A 19,886-nucleotide genomic window follows, 5' to 3' on the forward strand; every position below is an offset into this window, starting at 1 on the left:
GAAGTTTAAAGGAGTCCAACAGCCTGTTGCAATCTGACTCTACCCAAGGACTGTGTGCTAAATGAACTCACTCAACCCTTAAGTAGGCTTCAGGTTTCCGCTGAGAACCCGACAGGAGAGACCGTAAAATTTTTATCTAGGATTAGGTTTTTCTTTCTTTCCTTACAGCAGGTGCACCTGGAAGCCTCAACAAGTCAGGGAATGGAACCCAAAATCTCCAAATATGTGGAATTGGGGGCTTATAGTAGGATCTATTTTAAAGGCTGGATTTTACGTCCATTTAGATGGGGTAGAAGATAGACATGCCTTGATCAAATTCCTCTCCATAACAGGAAAACTTTTATTGAAATCGTTGAATAGGAATCTTCATTTCATTTCCTTTCATTCTGACCTCAAAATAAGCTTTGCTTTGATGTTTGATTTATCTTTAATACCTATTTACAACTCAGATTTCACTTCTTAACAGGATTAATTTTGCTCTAAGCCAGAAAATGAAAGGATCATGCTATTTTCTTTACTAACACATGCAGCTACCAGTACTGGTAAAATCACATTCAAAAGGATGCTGACAAATGGTTGGGATATTTTTGGCTTTTTCAAAATCACTAGATATTTACATAAGGTGAAAAATTATGCCTTTCTACATTCTTGGTATTCTTCAATGATACAAAAATACATTACACCTCTGTCTGTGTATTGTGTATATTTAAGAGAATAGATACAGACTTAATGAGATCCAATTTCAAATCATATCTTTGCTTTTCCAGACAAATTACTTTGGGCAAGGAACTTAACATCCTAAACCTCAGTCTTCTCATCTGCAAAATGGGTGTAAAACCTCGTCAAGTTGTTGGCTATTACATGAGACTCAGTTTGCACAGTGTTCGTCTGGCACGACGCCTGGCATTTATAGTGAGGGTGCCATATTGCAACGGGATTTTTACATAATTTATACATCGTGCATAAAATGAATAAATTTAACTTTTAAATTATAAAAAAATTAAAGAGCCTATTTGTCAAGAGAAAAATGTAAAACCTAGGTGATGTCATTTATTTAGTCACCTTCTTACTCTACTGTTCCTAAGTGATACTTCTTGAATTAGCTCATTTCAAAACAAGTGGGGAAAAGTTTTAATAACTAGATCTGGGAAGGAGGAAGGGCTATTTTAAAAGTTTTCTTAGAGTTTTCACTGCCCATTTTTCCTTTTAAATTCATCCCCTACACAACCGTCAGAATGAAGTTTCTAATGTACAAATATGGTCATGTTACTCCTAAGCTAGAAGGAGGAAATTAAAAACCCTTTTCCTTGGACCCATTACCCTCATCTCTTTTTGTGCCCTCACATTTCACCAGTCCCTGACACTCACATTTCACTCAAGAACCCCTGATTTGCTGGTGGCCCCACCCATACTCTTCTCAATCCTTGACTTTGCCCCACCTGGCATTTCTCAGGGGTTCCTTCTTTACGGTCATCAAGGAAGCATCTGGTCCACACATCTGAACTCACTCTAAGATCCTCTCTACTATGCCCCTGTAGTAACAAACCACTGTCTCACTCCAGCCCTGCATTTTTAACTACCCAGTCAAATATCTGTTCCTAAACTCAGGGTCTCTTGAGCTCTGCAATTACGGTATGCCTGATGCAGAAATGGGCATAGTTTGGGGTTCAATAATCCTGCTTGGTATCTGAAACAAAAATGAATGACTTCTTCCTTGTAATCCTTGTAGAAAAGGTATTACTAAATAATATAGTTAACATTTGTTGAGATATATACATTTTCTTATTTAATTATATCCTAAAAGAAAATATATTTCAGCAGGGTGAGTACTTCACCTAATGTTAGGGAGCTCCCACAAGGCAGAGCTGGGCTTCCACTCAGTTACCACTAGGTGAAAATAAATACAATTATGGAGAAGAAAAGAAAGAAGGAAGGGGGTTAGGGAGAGAAAGAGAGGAAGAAAGAAAGAGGGGGGGACAGAGGGAAAGAGTAAGCGAGGGAGAAAGAAACCAAGAGATCTTTGGACTCTAATGTCTTACAATCTGAGAAATCACAATAGTCTAGATGCAATCTGAGCTGTGGTGTTTTCCCCGAGTCTGCACTCAACTGACTTCATAAAGCTTGGGCATTGGGAACTTCTGTTGGAAAATATGGATGTCTTATTCCTTACTAACTACCCACTACAACTGATCTGAGACCCTCAGAACTTTTACATCTGGAGATGTTTGTAGGTAAACGAGAGAAACTCCTTGAAAATATTATCCACATTTTCTGTCTCTAATTTTTCTCCTCCATTCTCTGTTGGACTCACATCCAATAGGTTTTTACTGTAGCCACGCTGCTGAGAATGCCCTTTCCCCAATCCCCAATGAGCTACCCACGGTTAAGTATCACACCCTCTCTCAGTCTTCATTTTTATTGACTTGCTAACTCCACTCTACATAGTTAATTGCTGTCTGCTGTCAGATGTGCTCTTCTCCAGGCTTCTAGGCCATGGCACTCGTCTACACTTCTGGCTTACCCTTCTCTTTTGCTGGTTCCTTTCTAAGTCCCCAACCTCTCAGCATGTGGGAGTACATCAGGGATGTGTCCTTGGATATCTTCTCTCTGCACTCAAGTCCTAGGTGATCTCACCTAGTCTTATGGTTTAAATCCCATCTATAAGATGACAACTCCCTAATTTTTCTCTCCACCCTGTTCGTCTCCCCCAAATTCTAAACTGTGTATCCAACTCTTTGATTCTGACAGACCAACATAAGGTATCCAAACCAAGTTCTTCATATTTACTAAGGCTGTGTCCAAAGCCCACCACTCCCTCTGCAGCCTGCTCCATCTCAGCTTCTTCTGGTTGATCAGCTGGTAGTGCCCTTCAATCCTCTTTCTCTTACCACCCTGTGCTAGTCCATGAGAAAACCCTCTCAGCTCTACCATATAAATACATCCAGAATTATACCACTTCTCTGCACCTCCAATGGCACCATCCTGGGCCAAGCCATAAATATTTCTGGCTTAGACATTGCATCCACTTCCCAAATGAGATTCCTGCTTTTGTCCTGATCCTTCACAGACTCTTCTCCACACCACAGCCTGTGTGACACTGTCACCACCTAAGTCAGACATGGGGGCCCTCTGCTCAAACCCTCAAGGGCTCCCGTGGATTTAGCAAAGCTAAAGTTCTGAAGTCTTCATCAAGACTTACAAGCCCCCCACCCCCTGATCTACTTTCTCACGCTCACCACCCTGAAACCTTTCTGACCTCACGCCATCACTCTGCCCTCCTCTCTGACCCAACCAAAGTGGTCTCCTGGCTTTTTGGCAAACACATCAGACATAGCCCCATTTATGAGCCTTTGAACTTGCTGCTCCTTCTGCTCAGAACATCCTTTCCCTGCATATCTTTATGATAGCTAGCTTAGTTCCTCCAGGACTGACTCAAAAGCCACCTTCTAATTAGAGCTTTCCTGGCCCCCTATCAAAAATATTTATCTTGATTACTTTTTGTCTTTCTCACTTGAAATGAGGACCGGGATTCTTATTGATACTGATCACTATTATATTCTCAAGGCCTAAATCTAAGAGATACTCGTTAAATAACTCAATAAGTCACTATGAATGAATGAATTAGTGAAGGTCACTACCCATCCTGTATTTATACTCCCTAGCAATCAGTGACAAACCCTCCAAATAATCCCATAAAATCTATTTTTCAATTTTGCCTTTAACTCTGCTCATCCAACTAGCAGACCAGGTGGTTCCAAACTTAGGGTGCCTGGAACGGTATCAAGCACATAGAATTTGGCAAGGAGTCATAAACTCCAATATTCCTGATCCGTCGCAATTGTGAATGTGGCTCCCACACCTCTCCTGAGCCACAGTTTTGCTAATTTCTAAATGGGCCATGCCATCTTACGCAACCCAGGGATTTGTGCAGGATTATGGAATAATTTTAAATTCAAAATCCATCAGCAGCAATTTGGCTGAAACAGTCTTTAAATGAATATGTTAAAGCATGTATCTTAAACAAAGGAATTCAGACATTGAAAGTGTCCACTCTAGCTCTACAACTAAGAATCTTCACTAGCACATTGAATTTCTTCCTCATCAGGTAGCAAAAGGGAAATATGGTCAGAAAAAATTGAGGAATGGATGGAAACGTGGAAGGGTGCAAAGGCCCATGGGAATGTACTGGGAAACCAGAGTTCTTGTCTTTCTGGACAAAAAACTCCTGCTCCCCTCAACCACACACACATCTAAATACACATACACACACACACACACACACACACACAGACACGCACGTCACATCAAGCCTTCAGAGACATTTCTTTCAGACAATATAGCACGAGTGATTTTCACAGTGTATTTACTTCTAAAGTCTGTACCTAAGTTCAATGACATAAGGAGCTGTTTGGCTCTCTTTCTGCCCCTTTTCCACTCCCCCAACCTCTCCACCAGACCCACTGGATATAGCCAAGTCTCCACACTTCCTAGAGCTTTCCTAAAATGATGTGGTGGAACAAGCATGAGTCTACCACATACAATCGGCAGTTGAAGGAGCTGGAAGTTTGGATGCCTGATTTCTTTCCTCAGGTCTGTGTAGGAAACAGTGGGTTTCAGTAAATGTCCCAGGTCCCCTGGCCTCCGTTTCATCTCCTCTGCAGTGGCCAGGGAGGGTGTGATGGAGCCCAAGTCTCCCATAAGCTCTACCAGTTCATCTCTCCTTAGAATGACCCAGTAACTTAGTTTCCAAACTAACAGAAAGTTTGGACCCATGACCCTTGCTCTCTCTTGCACCCAGATTGCTCTTCCCAAGTCCCTACATTATTGGTATTTTGCTGCTACCTCTGGGTTGACGCTAGTGGTCTGCTACCTCCAAAATTCTATGAAGGAGAGAGGGAGGGAGTGAGAGAGAATATTTTCATTTCAGTAAATGGACCTCACACAAGTTGGGGGCACAGGAATCCCTGCCTGCAACCTAGAATCACTGTGCCAAATTAAAGAACTCCCTTGAATACCTGCCCCATTTATGCAACACGTTCCCTTTTTATCCTATTTAGCTTCATGGCCATCTATTTATGCCAAGAAAGGAAACATCTGAGCACAGCATACTAGAGTGACATAATTACAGAAAACTTTTATAAAAGGGAAAAAAAATCAACAGGTGTTTCAGGGGACAAAACATTAGTTTCTCCATCATGGCGTCTTATTTGAGATGAGCATATGGTGCCAACAGCAGAGAATTGCCAGCTCAACCTGGTGTTGAGTCTAAGGACCACAGAGATGTCATCTCTGAGCTGGCAGGGGAAGGCACAGCTGCAGTTTCCACTCCCTGCCCCAGCCCGGCCCAGCCCCTCTGTCCCTGTAACATAGCAGGTGCCCAATTGGGTTACTTTTTCCCCGGCTGTTGGAATCTATTTAAATTCAGTGACAGGTATGGGGAGTCCTTTACTTTCCCCAATGACTAAATTTAGACACAATTTAATAAATTCCAGCTGTAATAAGGCAGTAAAAATTCAAGGCAATGCATTACTGGTTACTTTTCACTGCTACTGCAATCTATTTAAGTTGAATGTCTGATATGGGAAACTCCTTTACTTTTTCCTACAACGAAATGTTGACAACTAAGGGTAAAAACATAAAGAGTGCAGTTGTTATTTGCTTACTTTTTTTTTTTTTTTTTTTTTGGCAGATATAATCAACAGGTTTGCGTGGTTCCTTACTAAGTCTGCCTTCATCTCATGTCTTGGTCTTCAGTTTGGGGGAGAAAGAGAAAAAAAGGAGAGAAGAAGGAGAAGAGGAGAAGGGGGAGAAGAGGGGAGAAGGGGAAGAAGAAGAAGGAGAAGAAGAAGAAGGGGAAAAAGAAAGAGAAGAAGGAGAAGGAAGAACGGGAAGAGACTAAGAGAGGAGAAGTGGAGAGGGATGTGCTCTAACCCTGGGATCCTGCATTACTTCCAAAGAGAAGTAACCCGCACACCTGAGGAACTTGCCACCCTATCTTACAGGGAGCCCCTGGCGTTCCCTAGAGCCTGCCCAGCCTGCAAACGGGCCAGAGCAGTGGGCCCAGGTCGGTTTCCGTCCCAGCCCGGCCGCAGGCGCCCCGCCTGCCCCGCAGCCCGCGCAGCGCCCGGGGGCGCCCCCCGCGGCGGGCCCTTTACCTGCCAGGCTGCCCGGCCTCTGGAGGGTGGCGGTGGCATACAGCTCCTGCGAGTGCTTGCCGTACGGCTCGGCCGCGTGCACCAGGCGCTTGGTGGGCGACAGGGTGGCGTACGTGCCGATGGTGGAGCTCAGCTGGTGGATGGGCGACGAGGAGAGGGTGGACTGCACGGTGGGGGGCGAGGTCACGCGGATCGGGGACAGGCCGGCCGACGACACGACGATGTTGATGGGCGAGCTGGTGCTGTAGGACTTGGCCAGGCGGCTGGGCGAGCCCTTGGGCGAGGAGCCGCGCGGCGCGGCGTAGGCGGCGCCCTCGGGGGCCGAGCCGCCGCGCTGCAGCTTGGTGGGCGAGCCGCCCTGCGGGGCGCTCAGCGGGGAGCCCCCGCGCGGCGGCGCGGGCAGCGTGGAGCTCGAGTAGTAGAGCGCGGCGGCGGCGGCGGCGGCGGGCGGCGCGTCGGGCAGGTGGAAGGCGCTGCCCAGGCTGGGCGCGAACGGCTCCCGCGGCGGCGGCGGTGGCGGCGGCGGCGCGGGCTCGGGCCCCGCCAGGTGCCCCGCGCGGCTCGTCGTGCCCTGTGTGCGCGGGAGAGGAGAGAACACGCGCGCTTAGCAGGGGTGCGGCAGCCGCCCGCCCGCGCGCTCCCCGGCCCGGCCCCGGTCACGCCCCACCCGGCTCCTCCCGCCACGCAAAGCCGCCTGCCCTGGGCCCAGGCCGGAGGGGAGACGCGGTTAGAGGACACTCCTCCGGGGCTTCCGGAAGAACCGCGGCATCTACCCGAGGCACGTGAAGGATTTTTTTTCAAGGCCAGCCACCGGGGCCGTCGCGATCTAGCCGAATGCCATCGCTCTGTGTTCTAATGAGAAAATCGGGCATTCGTCTTTTCCTCCCCCCGCAACGGTCGTTTCGCTTGATGCATTTTCTACCTCCCAAACTGGCCCAGTTGCATACTTTTCTGGAGAACAGCAAGAATAAACATACTTTTTAAAGAGTTTATTCTGCTGCTCAGATCGCGCTGATTCTTCTTTTGGGGCAAGATGGGTTAAAAGGAGGGGAAAATACTAAGTCAATAAATACAATCGGTCATTAGGTATTTAAAAAAAAAAAAAAGCTTTCTAGAGGAATCGGAGCAATTGTGAAATGAAAAGACCAAAAAAGTCTTCCTTTTCTAGGTTTTAAAACTCGGCTCCAAATTACACAGCCTCTCTCTCTCTCCTGTCATCTCTCTCTCTTCATCTCTCCAGCTCGCTTTGAAGGGCCCCCTGCAGCTGTGTCTTCAAAGTGAAACCAGTTGCCCCTCATTTATTTACAAGAACACAAAAGACAACAAGGGCTGGGGTGGAGCCGGAGAGACAGTTGGAGGGGAAAACACTTTCCTTGAATCTGGTCCAGAGGCAAATTTGCATTCAAATGAAAACACTACATTGTCGACCACTTCTGGGCAGGGGGTCTCAGATCTTCCAAGCTCGGGGGCGGGGGGAAGCAGAAAGGTTTGGTGAGCCAGCTGGGGTGAAAAGCGGGTAGGAACGGGCGGACCAAAAGGGACAGAGGAACTGGGAAGGAAGGTTTTGAATTTAGGGGTAGGGAGGAGGAAGAGGGTGAGACAGAGACGGAAGAGGAGCGAGCCCGAGAGAGGGAAACACTGAGCAAATGCTTCCCATTCAAAGTTTCAATTATGCCTCTCCACCCATTTTGGAATGGCAATTGGCAAATAATAGCCTGGATACTTTCATCCACACATACACGGCATTCCAGTTTTTATCTGGGACACCGGGTTCACGTGAAGATCTGTGGGAGCTAATTGAGCAACTTTAGCATCCTCTATTATCAGCAGAACAGCAGCCTGGTGTGAGAGCAAGATAGCACTTGGTTGAAAGACATATACTATATGTGTTCTCTTCTAAACCTAAGGAACAAGTAGTTTGAGTTGAGCAGTAGGAACGAGAGCAGAATGTAAGCCACACGCACTAGTGGTGACCTATTGGACAGCACAGCTGTATAAACCCTTCTGTGTTTTACAATAAATAATCCAGGCTGCTGTACTCTATTCCAGTGGCCTATGGAGGAATAAATGCTTAAGAATGGTTCCTTGGCTACATGGAGAAATCAAAATCAGTGTTTGTAGCACTGATTGGACAAAGACAGGGATCTTTTGGGAGCTTGTTTCCATTCTTGTGCTTATGTTTTCTTCCATTATGTACTTGTATTTAGCAACTCTTGGTCAGTTAGGAATGCATAAGGTTGCACTTCAAAATTGCTATGCAATTCATAGAATGGTTTATTGGCACCTCGGTCATCATTAACTAGAAAATTAACACATTTCAACATGTATAGAATTTCACCGACTTTACTGTCACGCAGGCTCAATTCCACCTTCAAAGTGTTTACCCTAGGAAACTGTAAATAAATCCAATTTTAAAGAAAATCCATAAAGTTAGATTTCAGGTAAAATTTCACTTTTCTGTTTTAAACTAATACTACACACTCTTCCTTAGGGATACTTGGAGATGTGTATGTACAAGCAATGGGGATTGAAATTTTTTTTTATTGATGATGAGACTAGTAAGAAAGAAATAACGGTAAGAAATTTTTAGGAATCCTTGGAGCACATTGGGCCCTAAAACTGACCTGATCACATAGTCGGGGCTACAAACAGAGGCAATTCCAGTTTGTGTCTTCATGCTCAGCTCTCTGGATCAGTCTCAACCCAGAGGGCTATGGTGTCTCCCCCACCCTTCCCAAATGGGGGACCCATCCTTGTGAAATTAACAAGAAGGTGGCACATTGGCAGACAAGCAACCCTGCCAAGTAGACACCGATTAACTGGTTTCCTTTAGGAAGCATTTTGTGTGTATTAAAAGTAGTTACTTTTTGATACCATCATGGGAAATTCATCAAGAGAAAACTGAAGTATTACTTCAAACTCCCACGGAGACTTTATGTGTGCTCTACTTGAAGTAAAAAAAAAAAAAAGTTTTGTTGTTAATGGGACATGAACAATACAAGAAAATCATCAAAGCTCTTATGGTTAAATATTTCATATGTATTATAGTTTACTTATAGTTTACATATAAGTTTAGGATAGGTCAGATTCAGAGTGTACTAGAGTTGTAACTTTTATATAGACCTGTGTGTGTACACTGTGGTGTATTGAAGCCTCTTGTGCAATAGTGCAGTGTAACTATACTTATTTTATAGAACCGTTAAAGAGGAGGCGGTATCTTCAAAGTGTAGTAGAAAGAATACTGGAATGGGATTTTAGGCTATATATAGTTCCCAGCTGTCATTAATGAACAGACTCAAGTCCCATTCATTAAATCAATAAAGCACTAACGAGAGCCTGCTATTTTCCATGTACAAATGAGGAATTTGTTCTTGAAAATCTTTCTGCAGTTCTATGATAAGGACATTTACCCTGACATTATTTTGGTGTCCTATCATTGTTGTATTTTTGTTTGTACAGAACATTATCTGCCTCACAATTCTGACATCCTTCTTTTGGGGAAGTATGGTCCCCAGAAGACATGGCATTCTGGGACCAGAAAGTGGCATTGGTTTCAATGCCAGACATGATTGTTTCTTGACCCCTACGTGTTGTATTTTCTATAAAGAGAGTTGGAACAGCAGAGAAGTAATATGGGGAAACATTCTCAGAACTTGGAAACTTATTTAACCTTCATTCTTTGGGGATTTGGCAGCGGGAGGAAAAAAAAAAGCTTATATCCAGTTAATAAAGACTTGACAACCTGTAATCTCTAAGGAATCTTGACTTCTATCATGAGTAAGCAGTGCCACTAACCAAAACCACATTGTGGAAAGCAGGTCTGTGATTCATGGGTAGTCCTCGTGAAGGCGCATTGAGACTTGCCAGCTTTCCTGGAATTGCCAGCTAGGTCCCTAACTCTGGGACAAGAGGAAGTATTTGCCCAGAATGCTGGGCAGCCAGGCCGACAATGTCAAGAATGGGGGACTGGAGTCCCTGTTCTTTGGCTTCCCAGAGGCAAGCTAAATGGCTTGAGATCAGCAGTCTGCTCACCCATCTACTTGTTTACGCCTTTTCATTTTCCTGGGGTCACAAACCTAATAATTAATGGTGTCTCCCCATCCACAGATGACACTGGCTGGGGGTGACTGAGGAGACTGTCGGGAATAGTGCTCCTAGGCAAACACAGTTCAGCAGAGGCCAGGCTGGGGAGCATGTTTCAAAGGAAGGCGGAGCCAATGGGGTCAAGGACCACCGAGGAGTCCAAATCCAGGACTATGGCCATTGAATCTGGTGATGAAGCAATTGTGGCTGGTGATTGATGGAACTGTCACAATGCAGAAAAGACTAAGCGGTGATGGGGTGGTGAGTAAATAGAGGCAAAGACTCAAGAACATTCTTTCAGTGCATTAAGAATGCCAGAATTAAATTTGAATACAAAAAAAAAATAGGGCATGTTTTTAAGATGACGTCTGTGAACAAATAACATTTCTTAACATAGAACAACTCTGGTAACATGAATGACTAATGTCAGCTCTGTGCTGCTGGTTAAAACTTTCTGGAATTAGTTGAGCTTTCCCAGGGTAGGAGCGTATATGGTTTTAAGCTTGCAAAAGCTGATGGACATACATATTTACTGTTGGTTAGGAAGCAGAATGGTGTAGCCCTTCTGGAGGACAGTGGGGTGGTTCCACAAGAAGCTAAGTATGTGGGTGCCATAAGGTCCTGCAACCTCATTAGGGGCCATACACTTGGAGGATCTGAGAGCAGGGACATGAATGGACATTTGCACACTGGTGTTTATGGAGAAAGTATACATGATTTGCAATGGGTGGAGGTGGCCTAAGGGTACATTGACTGGGGAACGGAATGGTGAACTGTTGGGCGTGCATACAATGGAATACTGAGCAATTGAGAGAAGGAGTGAAGCTATGAGACAGCTAATGAGGTGAATGAATCCTGCAGAAAGCACTCTGAGTGAACTACACCAGAAACAAAGGCAAACACTATAATGCCTCACCAATATGGACTAACTACAATGTGTAAACTCAGAATTGAATCTTAGAGCACAGCTTATCAGGGGAATGCTTATTGTAATGGTCCCTAGATTGTAAGCTCTTGAAGCAGTCTCATCTATTCCTGAATTGTAATGGCTATCTCCAGATTCTGAGATGCTAATCCCTTTGTGTATAACCTGATCGATCCCTGGAACTTTGGGTATCTGCGTGACACCTGAAACTCAGAGGTAGAACTCGGCAGATATGAATGTCAGTATTAGCGCATACAGCAACTGTTAAAAAAGCTGAAAAAGAGCCCAGACTTCAATTAGAGCTATGAATGAAGCAGATGTGTTAGGGACTAGGGCAAATCAGGCCAAAAGGTAAAGGATGATACTGACTATTTTAAAACTTCAAAATCCTTGTAAGACCAAGGAAGAGATGTTTAGTTGGCTCAGGATCTATATTTCCTAAACAATTTAACTCATACAGTTTGTTCAAATACCATAATTACCTGGAACTTTTAACAGGAAGTGAGACCTGGTAGGTTTGCATAGATTACCGTGAAACAGTGACACATCCCAAAGTAATCTGGACAGAGAATAAAAATATATATGCAGGCCCCCCCCCCCCCCCGAGGAGCTGGGGGAAAAGGCGGAGGTTTTGGGCTTCCTCACCTGGATTGTTGCTGATGTTCTCACAAACATTCATGACTGGCAGTTTGGTATGCCAAGCTCTCTATCTTGGGACTTGCCCTTATGAAGCTCACTACTGCAAAGGAGAGGCTAAACCTGCTTATGATTGTGCCTCTCTCCCCCTCCCTCCGCCTCTTTGTTGCTCAGATGTGGCCCTCTCTCTCTCTCTTTAGCTAACCCAACTTGGCAGTGAACTCATTGCCCTCCCTCCTACATGGGATCTGACTCCCAGGGGTGTAAATCTCCCTGGCAATGCAGGATATGACTCCAGGGAATGAATCTGGACCTGACATCATGATATTGAGAACATCTTCTTGACCAAAAGGAGGATGCAAAATGAAACAAAATAAAGTTGCAGTGGCTGAGAGATTCCAAATGGAGTCGAGAGGTCACACTGGTGGGGATTCTTAGGCACTATATAGATAACACTTTTTTAGGTTTTAATGTATTGGAATAGCTAGAAGTAAACACCTGAAACTATCAAACTGCAACCGCAACCCAGTAGCCTTGACTCTTGAAGATGACTGTATAGCAATGTAGCTTACAAGGGGTGACAGTGTGTTTGTGAAAGCCTTGTGGATCACACTCCCTTTATCCAGTATATGGATGGATGAGTAGAAGAATGGGGACAAGAAACTAAATGAAAAATAGGGTGGGAGGGGGGATGATTTGAGTGTTCTTTTTTACTTTTATTTTTTATTCTTATTTTTACTTTTTCCAGTACAAGGAAGATGTTCAAAAAATAGATTAGCATGATGAATGCACAACTATATAATGATGGCACTGTGAACAACTGTTTGTACACTTTGGATGATTGTATGGTATGTGACTATATCTCAATAAAATTGAATTTAAAAAAAAAGCTTATGGACAAGGCATTTTACTTTCACAACCTTGAAATGAGAAGAAATTGCCAACTCCAAAAGACAAAGTCTTATTTAGGTATTATATGAAGCATTCCTATAATATCATGCAACTGAAATGAATCTACACCCCAAAATAAGATTTCAGCCCTCAAACTTATTTCCTGGGAAGCAATAAGTTTGTTTGAACAATGCTACCAATACTCACAAAATTTTGACAACTTTTCTTTGAAACTATCTTCTGAAGGAATGCCATTCCTTAAAATAACTTCAAAAGTAGCTGTGCAGTAAAGAATTTAACATTGCCCAAAAAGAAGCTTGGCCATCGCTCTTGGTTCCAGGGAGATAATCCTGATAAAAGTGTCCCTGTTTAGCCAGGGTCTTTGGATCATTCCAGATAGTCTAACAACGTGATCTATGGTGGTGCTTTGGGTCAAATTGTATCAGCTTGATCTCTGGAAGGGCTGGCGATGGAGGTTGGCCGTGTGGGCCATCGACTGTGTCTACATGATTGAGCTCCAGTAAGGACTCTGGATACCCAGGCTTGGTGAGCTTCCCTGGTTGACACTGTTCCATGTATATAGTTACACAATGTTGTCCACAACTTCATGGGGAGAGGACAATGGGAAGTTCCAGGTTCAGAACTCTCCTGGACTCTGCCCGTGCACCTGTACCCTTGGCTCATTTTCATCATATTCTTTGGCTGTAATAAACTATAACTGCGAGTATAACAGCTTTCAGTGAGTTCTGTGAGTACTTCTGGTGTGTTATTAAAATTGAGGGGAGCCTTGGGTACCCCTGAACTTGTAGCTAGTGTCATAGTAAAGCAGGTCTTCTGGACTGTTTTTTAACTTTGCAGGGTCTGATTTTGGAAATAGCCGAATAAAACCGTCAAGAGACTTGTCTGTTGATTCTCTTGAGAAATACAAGTTTTGGTAATACTCCTAACATAAAGTAAAGAGACAGCGTCTATGCACCATCCCTGAAGGCATTGTTGCTGGAATTTTCATTATGGGGGAGGAAAGAAGGCTGTGTTTATCTGGTGTTGACTTTATCAATAATATTGAAAAGTGGTGCCTAGAGCAAATCAAATTTAAGTACTTGAAAAACCGAGGCACTTGGAAGAAATCCCTTTCCCCAGATGGTTACCTCTTGGTTAAGAGGACTACAAGGGAAACTATAACTCGGGAATTATAATCGAGACCACCCCACTGATTTCTCTTTGCCTAAGGGTCCCCAAATTATGAGGAAAGGCGGGGGGAGAGGGGAGGGACAGAGAGAAAAGGGGAAATCTTGAAAAACCTGCTTCAGTTAGAAGAAGGAGGTGGCAGGGATACATTTTCCCCGGGCTTCTAAGACCCTAGGACAAACAAAGTGGTGTAGATTTTTGCATCCTTGAGTACTGGTTTCTTCTTCCTTTTGGCTTCCCTTCAATAAAAATATGATTAGGGTCATCATCAATAAATATTCTGAAAACTATTTCATATGGCCATTTCTAGGGTCCATTGGTGGAAGGAAAATAGAGCAGAAACATATAAAGCAATGGCATAAGTGTTCTGTACAATTCCATCCTCTAGAATATGGAAGGAGACATTTCTGGATGGCACCTTTTTTTTTTTTTTTAAACCTGCATAAGCACTGGTAAAAGTCCACTATGCAAAATTTTCATTTCAGCAAGAGACTCATTTACTATTACTTTAATAACTCAAATATTTGTTCAGAAAAGGAAATGTTATAGTAAAACACAAACACACCCTCCCTGCACTGAAAAATGTTTCAATTATTAAAGCCAGGATCAAATATCTTTAGAGTGAAAGGAGAAAAAGGGGAGGGAGAAGATTTTAAAGCAAAGTAATGAGTATGGATTTACAAAAAGCTGTCATCTTAAACTATCTTAAAAACAAATAAATTGCCAGTTTCCCACAAATACGCCAAAGAAAATACAGAAGATGGCATGATTTCTACTCTACATGCTGCATAATGCATGCCTTCTAAACCAAAAATATCTCTGTAATTTGGTATTTTCCAAGTTCATTGGTGACTTTTCTCTTTGCAATTACTATCCAACAACTACTTCTTTCATAATTAAAGCAATTGGAAGTGATGTTATACCAGTTGTCTCTCCAACACTTTCCATCAGAATGATCAATACATGAGGTGTTTATTGGGGGGCCTTCTCCTTATATCTGCACCAGGTGGATATCTGGTCTACCTGCCACCACCCACAGTCCTCCTTCTCCTTGTTCTTCCCATCTACCTACATGAGATAAGCAATTGTCCAATGCAGAAGTAAGCAGATGGGATATTTATAATTACAGTGTAGTATAAGTGAGGACTTTTAAAAATATAAGTCAACCCAACTCTAACTAAACAGACCAGATCCAACAGAAATGGCAATTTTGCTTCTAGAGAAGTTTATTACAGAATACCCACTACTGTTCCATTTCATTTTATAGAACTAGCATGTACTTCTTGATTTCCTGTTTTCTCTAGGATTATGATTTTGTACACACTTACTTCTATCTCGTTGGATTGTGCACCTACTCTGCCAGTGCTTTATGGAGAGATGCAGACTCTCAGAGTTCTTGCATATTTTAATTAAGGGGTGAAATGCTTGGTGAGGCTATTTTATGGGACATGGAGGAGTACCCAACATTTTTAGAGCAACTACTCTAAGCCAGAAGTTTCATGTTTAGCATTTCACATAATCCATAGGAAATTCTATGGGAGTGGCAACAGACAAAACCCAGAGGAGAACCAAATCTTCATTCTCTTTGCTGTCTCATAAAGATTGAGGCTCAATTTTAAGGAATCTGATGAATATTTGGAGAACCTGGACTGGTTACTAGGGACATGGAGATTGATTTTGCAGTGAATGAAAAATGCTCTTGTGGTGAGGTGGTCTACTGGAAAGAAGTAGACATATGCGACTAACTATAAGATATTATATGTGCTATGTCAGTATGATGCTTTAGATGAATAAGTCAGATCATGTCATTCCTCTGCTCAAAATTCTCTACTGCCTCCTTGTTTCACTCAGCATAAAAGACAACGATCGACCTGATCTTCCATAACATCACAAATGCCTCCCCCCTACTTTCTCTCTCTGCACCCAGTTCTATCCATCCTGGCATCCTTGCTGCTCCCGCAGCATGCCAGGCCACCCCATCCCTGGGCCTCTACATTTGCCACAGCCCCAGAGAACCATCAGCTCACTCCCTCTTCTCATTCAAGACTCTGCCTAAATGCCCATTTTCCCCTAAGATCCAAATAGTACTCCACCTCATCCTACACTTCAGATCACCCTTATCCTATCATTTTCTGCAATAATTTCCTCCCAGAGGGGCCATCACCTTCTGACACACTATGCAGTTCCCTTATTCAATGTGTGGATTTTCTGAGTCCCCACTTTGTCTGTTTTCTTTACTACCACATCCTATGCACCCAGAACAGATGATGGTGAACAACAGGTACACAAGAACCATCTTGAACACATTAAAGAATAAACCAGAGGTATACAGTGCTCCTGAAACACAGAGGGAGAGTAGCTCTATTTTGAATGGGCACCTGAAAGAAAGAGCTGACCCATAGGCAAGAGTTGACGAGGGGAAGGAGGAACGGATGGGATTGTAATCTAGACCTCCTGTTTAGAAAACGGGCTGAGAGCTTCCAGCAGCGCTGAGCAGAGTGCTGAGGGTTGGGAACTGGATAAATAAACATCTGCTCACGTCACCTACCGGACAGCCCTTGGGGAAGGGTCTTACATCTCTCTACACCAACTCAGCCCCATGAATTAATCCCAGAATCCTAAAAAAATGACTTTCAATGATTTCAGTTGGGGTAATGCCAGAGCACTAATATTTTCTGGTAAACTGCACGGCCCATGTTTTTACTCTGAGACCAATATCTGGTGAGGCAATGCAGATTATGTACTGATCACCAGCACCTAGCATGGAGCTTGGTGATGATGATGCATAAATGTTTATTTTGTTGAATAAACTAGAGTTGTTGATTTATTTGTTTTTAAAATTAAAGTCTTTGAACATGTATGATACTCTTTTGAAATTCAGATATGATTTATGAGCCAGATAGAAAAACACTTGCTTTACTTTAGAATAACACATTGCTTTTCTGGGAAAAAATAAGAAAAGAAATGGTTCTGTGTTGATTGATTATTGGCTTTACTAAGTTGGTCTGGCATCCATTAACCATCATCTGAACTTTCTTAGTTCTACTAGCACTTTATGACTATAGAATATTCTAAATAGTCCTCATCTCGCCTTGAAGGAATGAGATTTAACACCATTCAGAATATTGAAAGGAATGTATCACTGGCTCCGAAAAAATAGGGGTATTCCAAAGATGTTCCGAATGGAGGCATAATTAGAATAGGACATGGCCTTTTACGTTCAAAGGCATAACACCCAACACAGAGTAAAAATACTGATTTGCTTATTAAACATTTCTCTGACATACTTTGAAGCCACAGTTCCTATAATGTATTCAATAAACATGCCTTTCATCCTGCAACACATAGCGAATGTAATCAAGGTACCGACTTTGGCGACAGAGCATAAATAAATAAGATTTCAAATATTCACCAACAGCACATCAGAACAACTGTTAGTCTGGTGCAACTGGAACCACATTCCAACCCTCGGTGGGTTGTATCTTCAGACATCTCCATCTTGCTCCTTGGCTGGGGAAATGAGCATCCCAGTTACCTTTGCCTCATACTTGAAATATAACCTTGAGCATTCACATTTATAGATGGTTTCAAACTATCACTCCGATGACTTCAAATGCATAGCTTTGGTATCTTTACAGTTTTGTAACACTTTCTAATTAAACTTTAACGTTGACTCTTAATGCAAGGCTAAATCCTGTCCTCTTGAGCTTCCACTATTTGATTTCACGTCAATTAGCAGATGATAGATAATCGTTAACCCCAACTAGTGGAGAACCTATATGGAAGTATATAAGCCACCCTACTGCTTGTCCGCATGTATAGGCCTTTTAAAAGTTTCAAACTGTAAGTATATCTTATTGAAATGATCAGTAAATAAACAGGAAATCTATGAAATGCTCCCTCTTGGATCTATTAGATTTCAATTCAGCCAACATCATGTTCCCATTCTCACTACAGCTACCTTAAAATGAGGCACATTCTTTAAAGCCAACTTCTTGAAACACAGATGAGCATGAGTTTTCTCATCTTTAACAGCCTGTTGTTTGGATTCAATAAGAGATGTATGTGAAAAAGATTACAATACAGCCAATATTGTAGCATGGCCAGGGGGTGTTTTCCTGGCAAAATTAATGCCCCAGAAATGAATAAGGCATGAAACTAAGTTTGTCAGGGGAAGGGGTGGTCTGGGGGTTGCGAGTTCTTCATTCCAGAAGCAAAAGCACAGAGATAAAAATCAGCATAGCAGTCCATAAGGACCTCAGGCCGCTGAAAATAAGTTTAAAATAGCCTAAAACAAGAAAACCTTCCAGTGTATTAACTCTGGTGGGTGGAGCAAATAAAGCCTGCACCCCCCAAATGATGCAAACCATCTAGCTATATCACAGTATGTCCATCTTCCTTTAAAAAAAATCATTTCTAGATTAGTTGTCACTTCCTTTTACCAAGAGTCGCTTTTAACTGCAGTTGATGAATTTGTGCAGGTAAACTATAATAAGTGCATGCCTTAAATAAACAATCAAGGACACCTTTCAAAATCAGACTTGGCAAAATGAAACTACTGCTAAAAACGAATCACACTTACTTCAGAATAGTTCTGTATACTTGATTTAAATTATAACTATATAATTTATAAATTTATATTATTATTTAAAGTATGCTCATCTATATGATTAACCCAAAGGAACCATTTCCTGCTTTTAGGAGGAAAAAATAGATACTCAGTACTTCTTCCAGGTGCACTCACAAATTCAAAATGCATGTTATATTTATATCACATATAGACATAGAGTAACTCGACATACGTTCACATTTTAAGAGACAGATAAATATATACAAGCACAAGTAACTCACAGCTATTCCTAAACAAAATATGTTTACAGTTCGGATTTATTACTCATTTCCGTCATTTACGGCTCTGAAGGCATCTTCCATAACTTGTAGGACGCACCTATAGGAAGCATGAGTGGGGTCCCCCCGTCTGTGTGGTGTCAGATCGGGGCACCCAGCCTTTCCCCTGTCCTCGGGCACGTACCTGGCTAAAGCTCTGGCTGGCGGCTCGGGCCTGGGCGCTGCGGGCAGGCAGCTGCGACGGGGCCGTGTCACCCAGAGCCAGGGTCTGGTTGCTATGGTAGCTGGCCGGATACTGGAAAGACCCTTCTGGTTTGGAATTGAGCTGGAGGGCACTCTGGGAGAGCAGGCTGGGTCCTGCATGGAAAGTCATTTAGAGCAGTCAGCGACATTGAAGCAGAAATGACATGTATTATTTATTGAGAGTAGCCTAGAATTATCACATGCACATGGCTTTGAATTCTGAGAACTAAAATGACCATATCATTTGACTCCAGCTCCCAAATGAGATTTTGTGTGTGTGTGTGTGTGTGTGTGTGTGTGTGTGTGTGTGTGTGTGTGTGTTGGTGCTGGGGGGGTGGGGCTAGCAGTTGAAAAGTTCTCAAGAGTAGGTTTTTCAAATGATCTCATCCTGACCTACATAGAGACATTTTTTTAAAATGAGACAAATTAATTAATCAAGTGGGTATTTTTGGATCAGACAATATCAGAAACATTTGAAATAATCTGTCTTCCTCTTGCTACATGTTAATTGCATTAATATAATTATATTTCTTACTTAATTATCAGGATGCTCCAACACTTGAAACCTTCCAATCAGTGACAAATTCTATTGTATAAGTAGTGATGTAATCCCTTAGTGCCTCAAGGGTAGACAGTGTTTAAAATATTAATAGCTCTTCCTAAATCGTAGAATTCACCCAGATCTCATACAATCTGTGATGACTGGTTATCTTTGCCATCAGTAATGCACAGTAAGAGAACAAAGAGAAGGGACTGCGTTAAGATTGGTGCCGCTAACGTGACTGGTAGTACAAGCAATGGAGAGATGAGAATCAATTTCTGGCCTTATAATTTAATTACACTCTGTATAGGAAATTGTGCCTTATTATTATTATTTTTTATGCTCTGGTTTTATGGGATCCCTGAATTTGTCTATT

At 42.7% G+C, this 19,886-nt stretch overlaps 1 protein-coding gene across 5 annotated transcripts in view; it reads right to left on the reverse strand.

Moving 5' to 3' along the window:
• The window catches only part of CTNND2 (catenin delta 2), a 1,032,924-nt gene that overhangs the window by 438,814 nt on the left and 574,224 nt on the right, over positions 1-19,886 (reverse strand). For all 5 annotated transcript variants that reach the window (XM_037798888.1, XM_037798890.1, XM_037798887.1 and 2 more), the window contains 2 exons: positions 18,911-19,083; positions 6,156-6,726 (listed from right to left, as the gene is read on the reverse strand). In XM_037798888.1, coding sequence (XP_037654816.1) covers positions 6,156-6,726; positions 18,911-19,083 — 744 coding nt within the window. The remainder of the gene's footprint in view (positions 1-6,155; positions 6,727-18,910; positions 19,084-19,886) is intronic.

The sequence above is a fragment of the Choloepus didactylus genome, chromosome 11 (assembly GCF_015220235.1).
Source record: "Choloepus didactylus isolate mChoDid1 chromosome 11, mChoDid1.pri, whole genome shotgun sequence".
NCBI classification, from domain to species: Eukaryota; Metazoa; Chordata; class Mammalia; order Pilosa; family Megalonychidae; genus Choloepus; species Choloepus didactylus.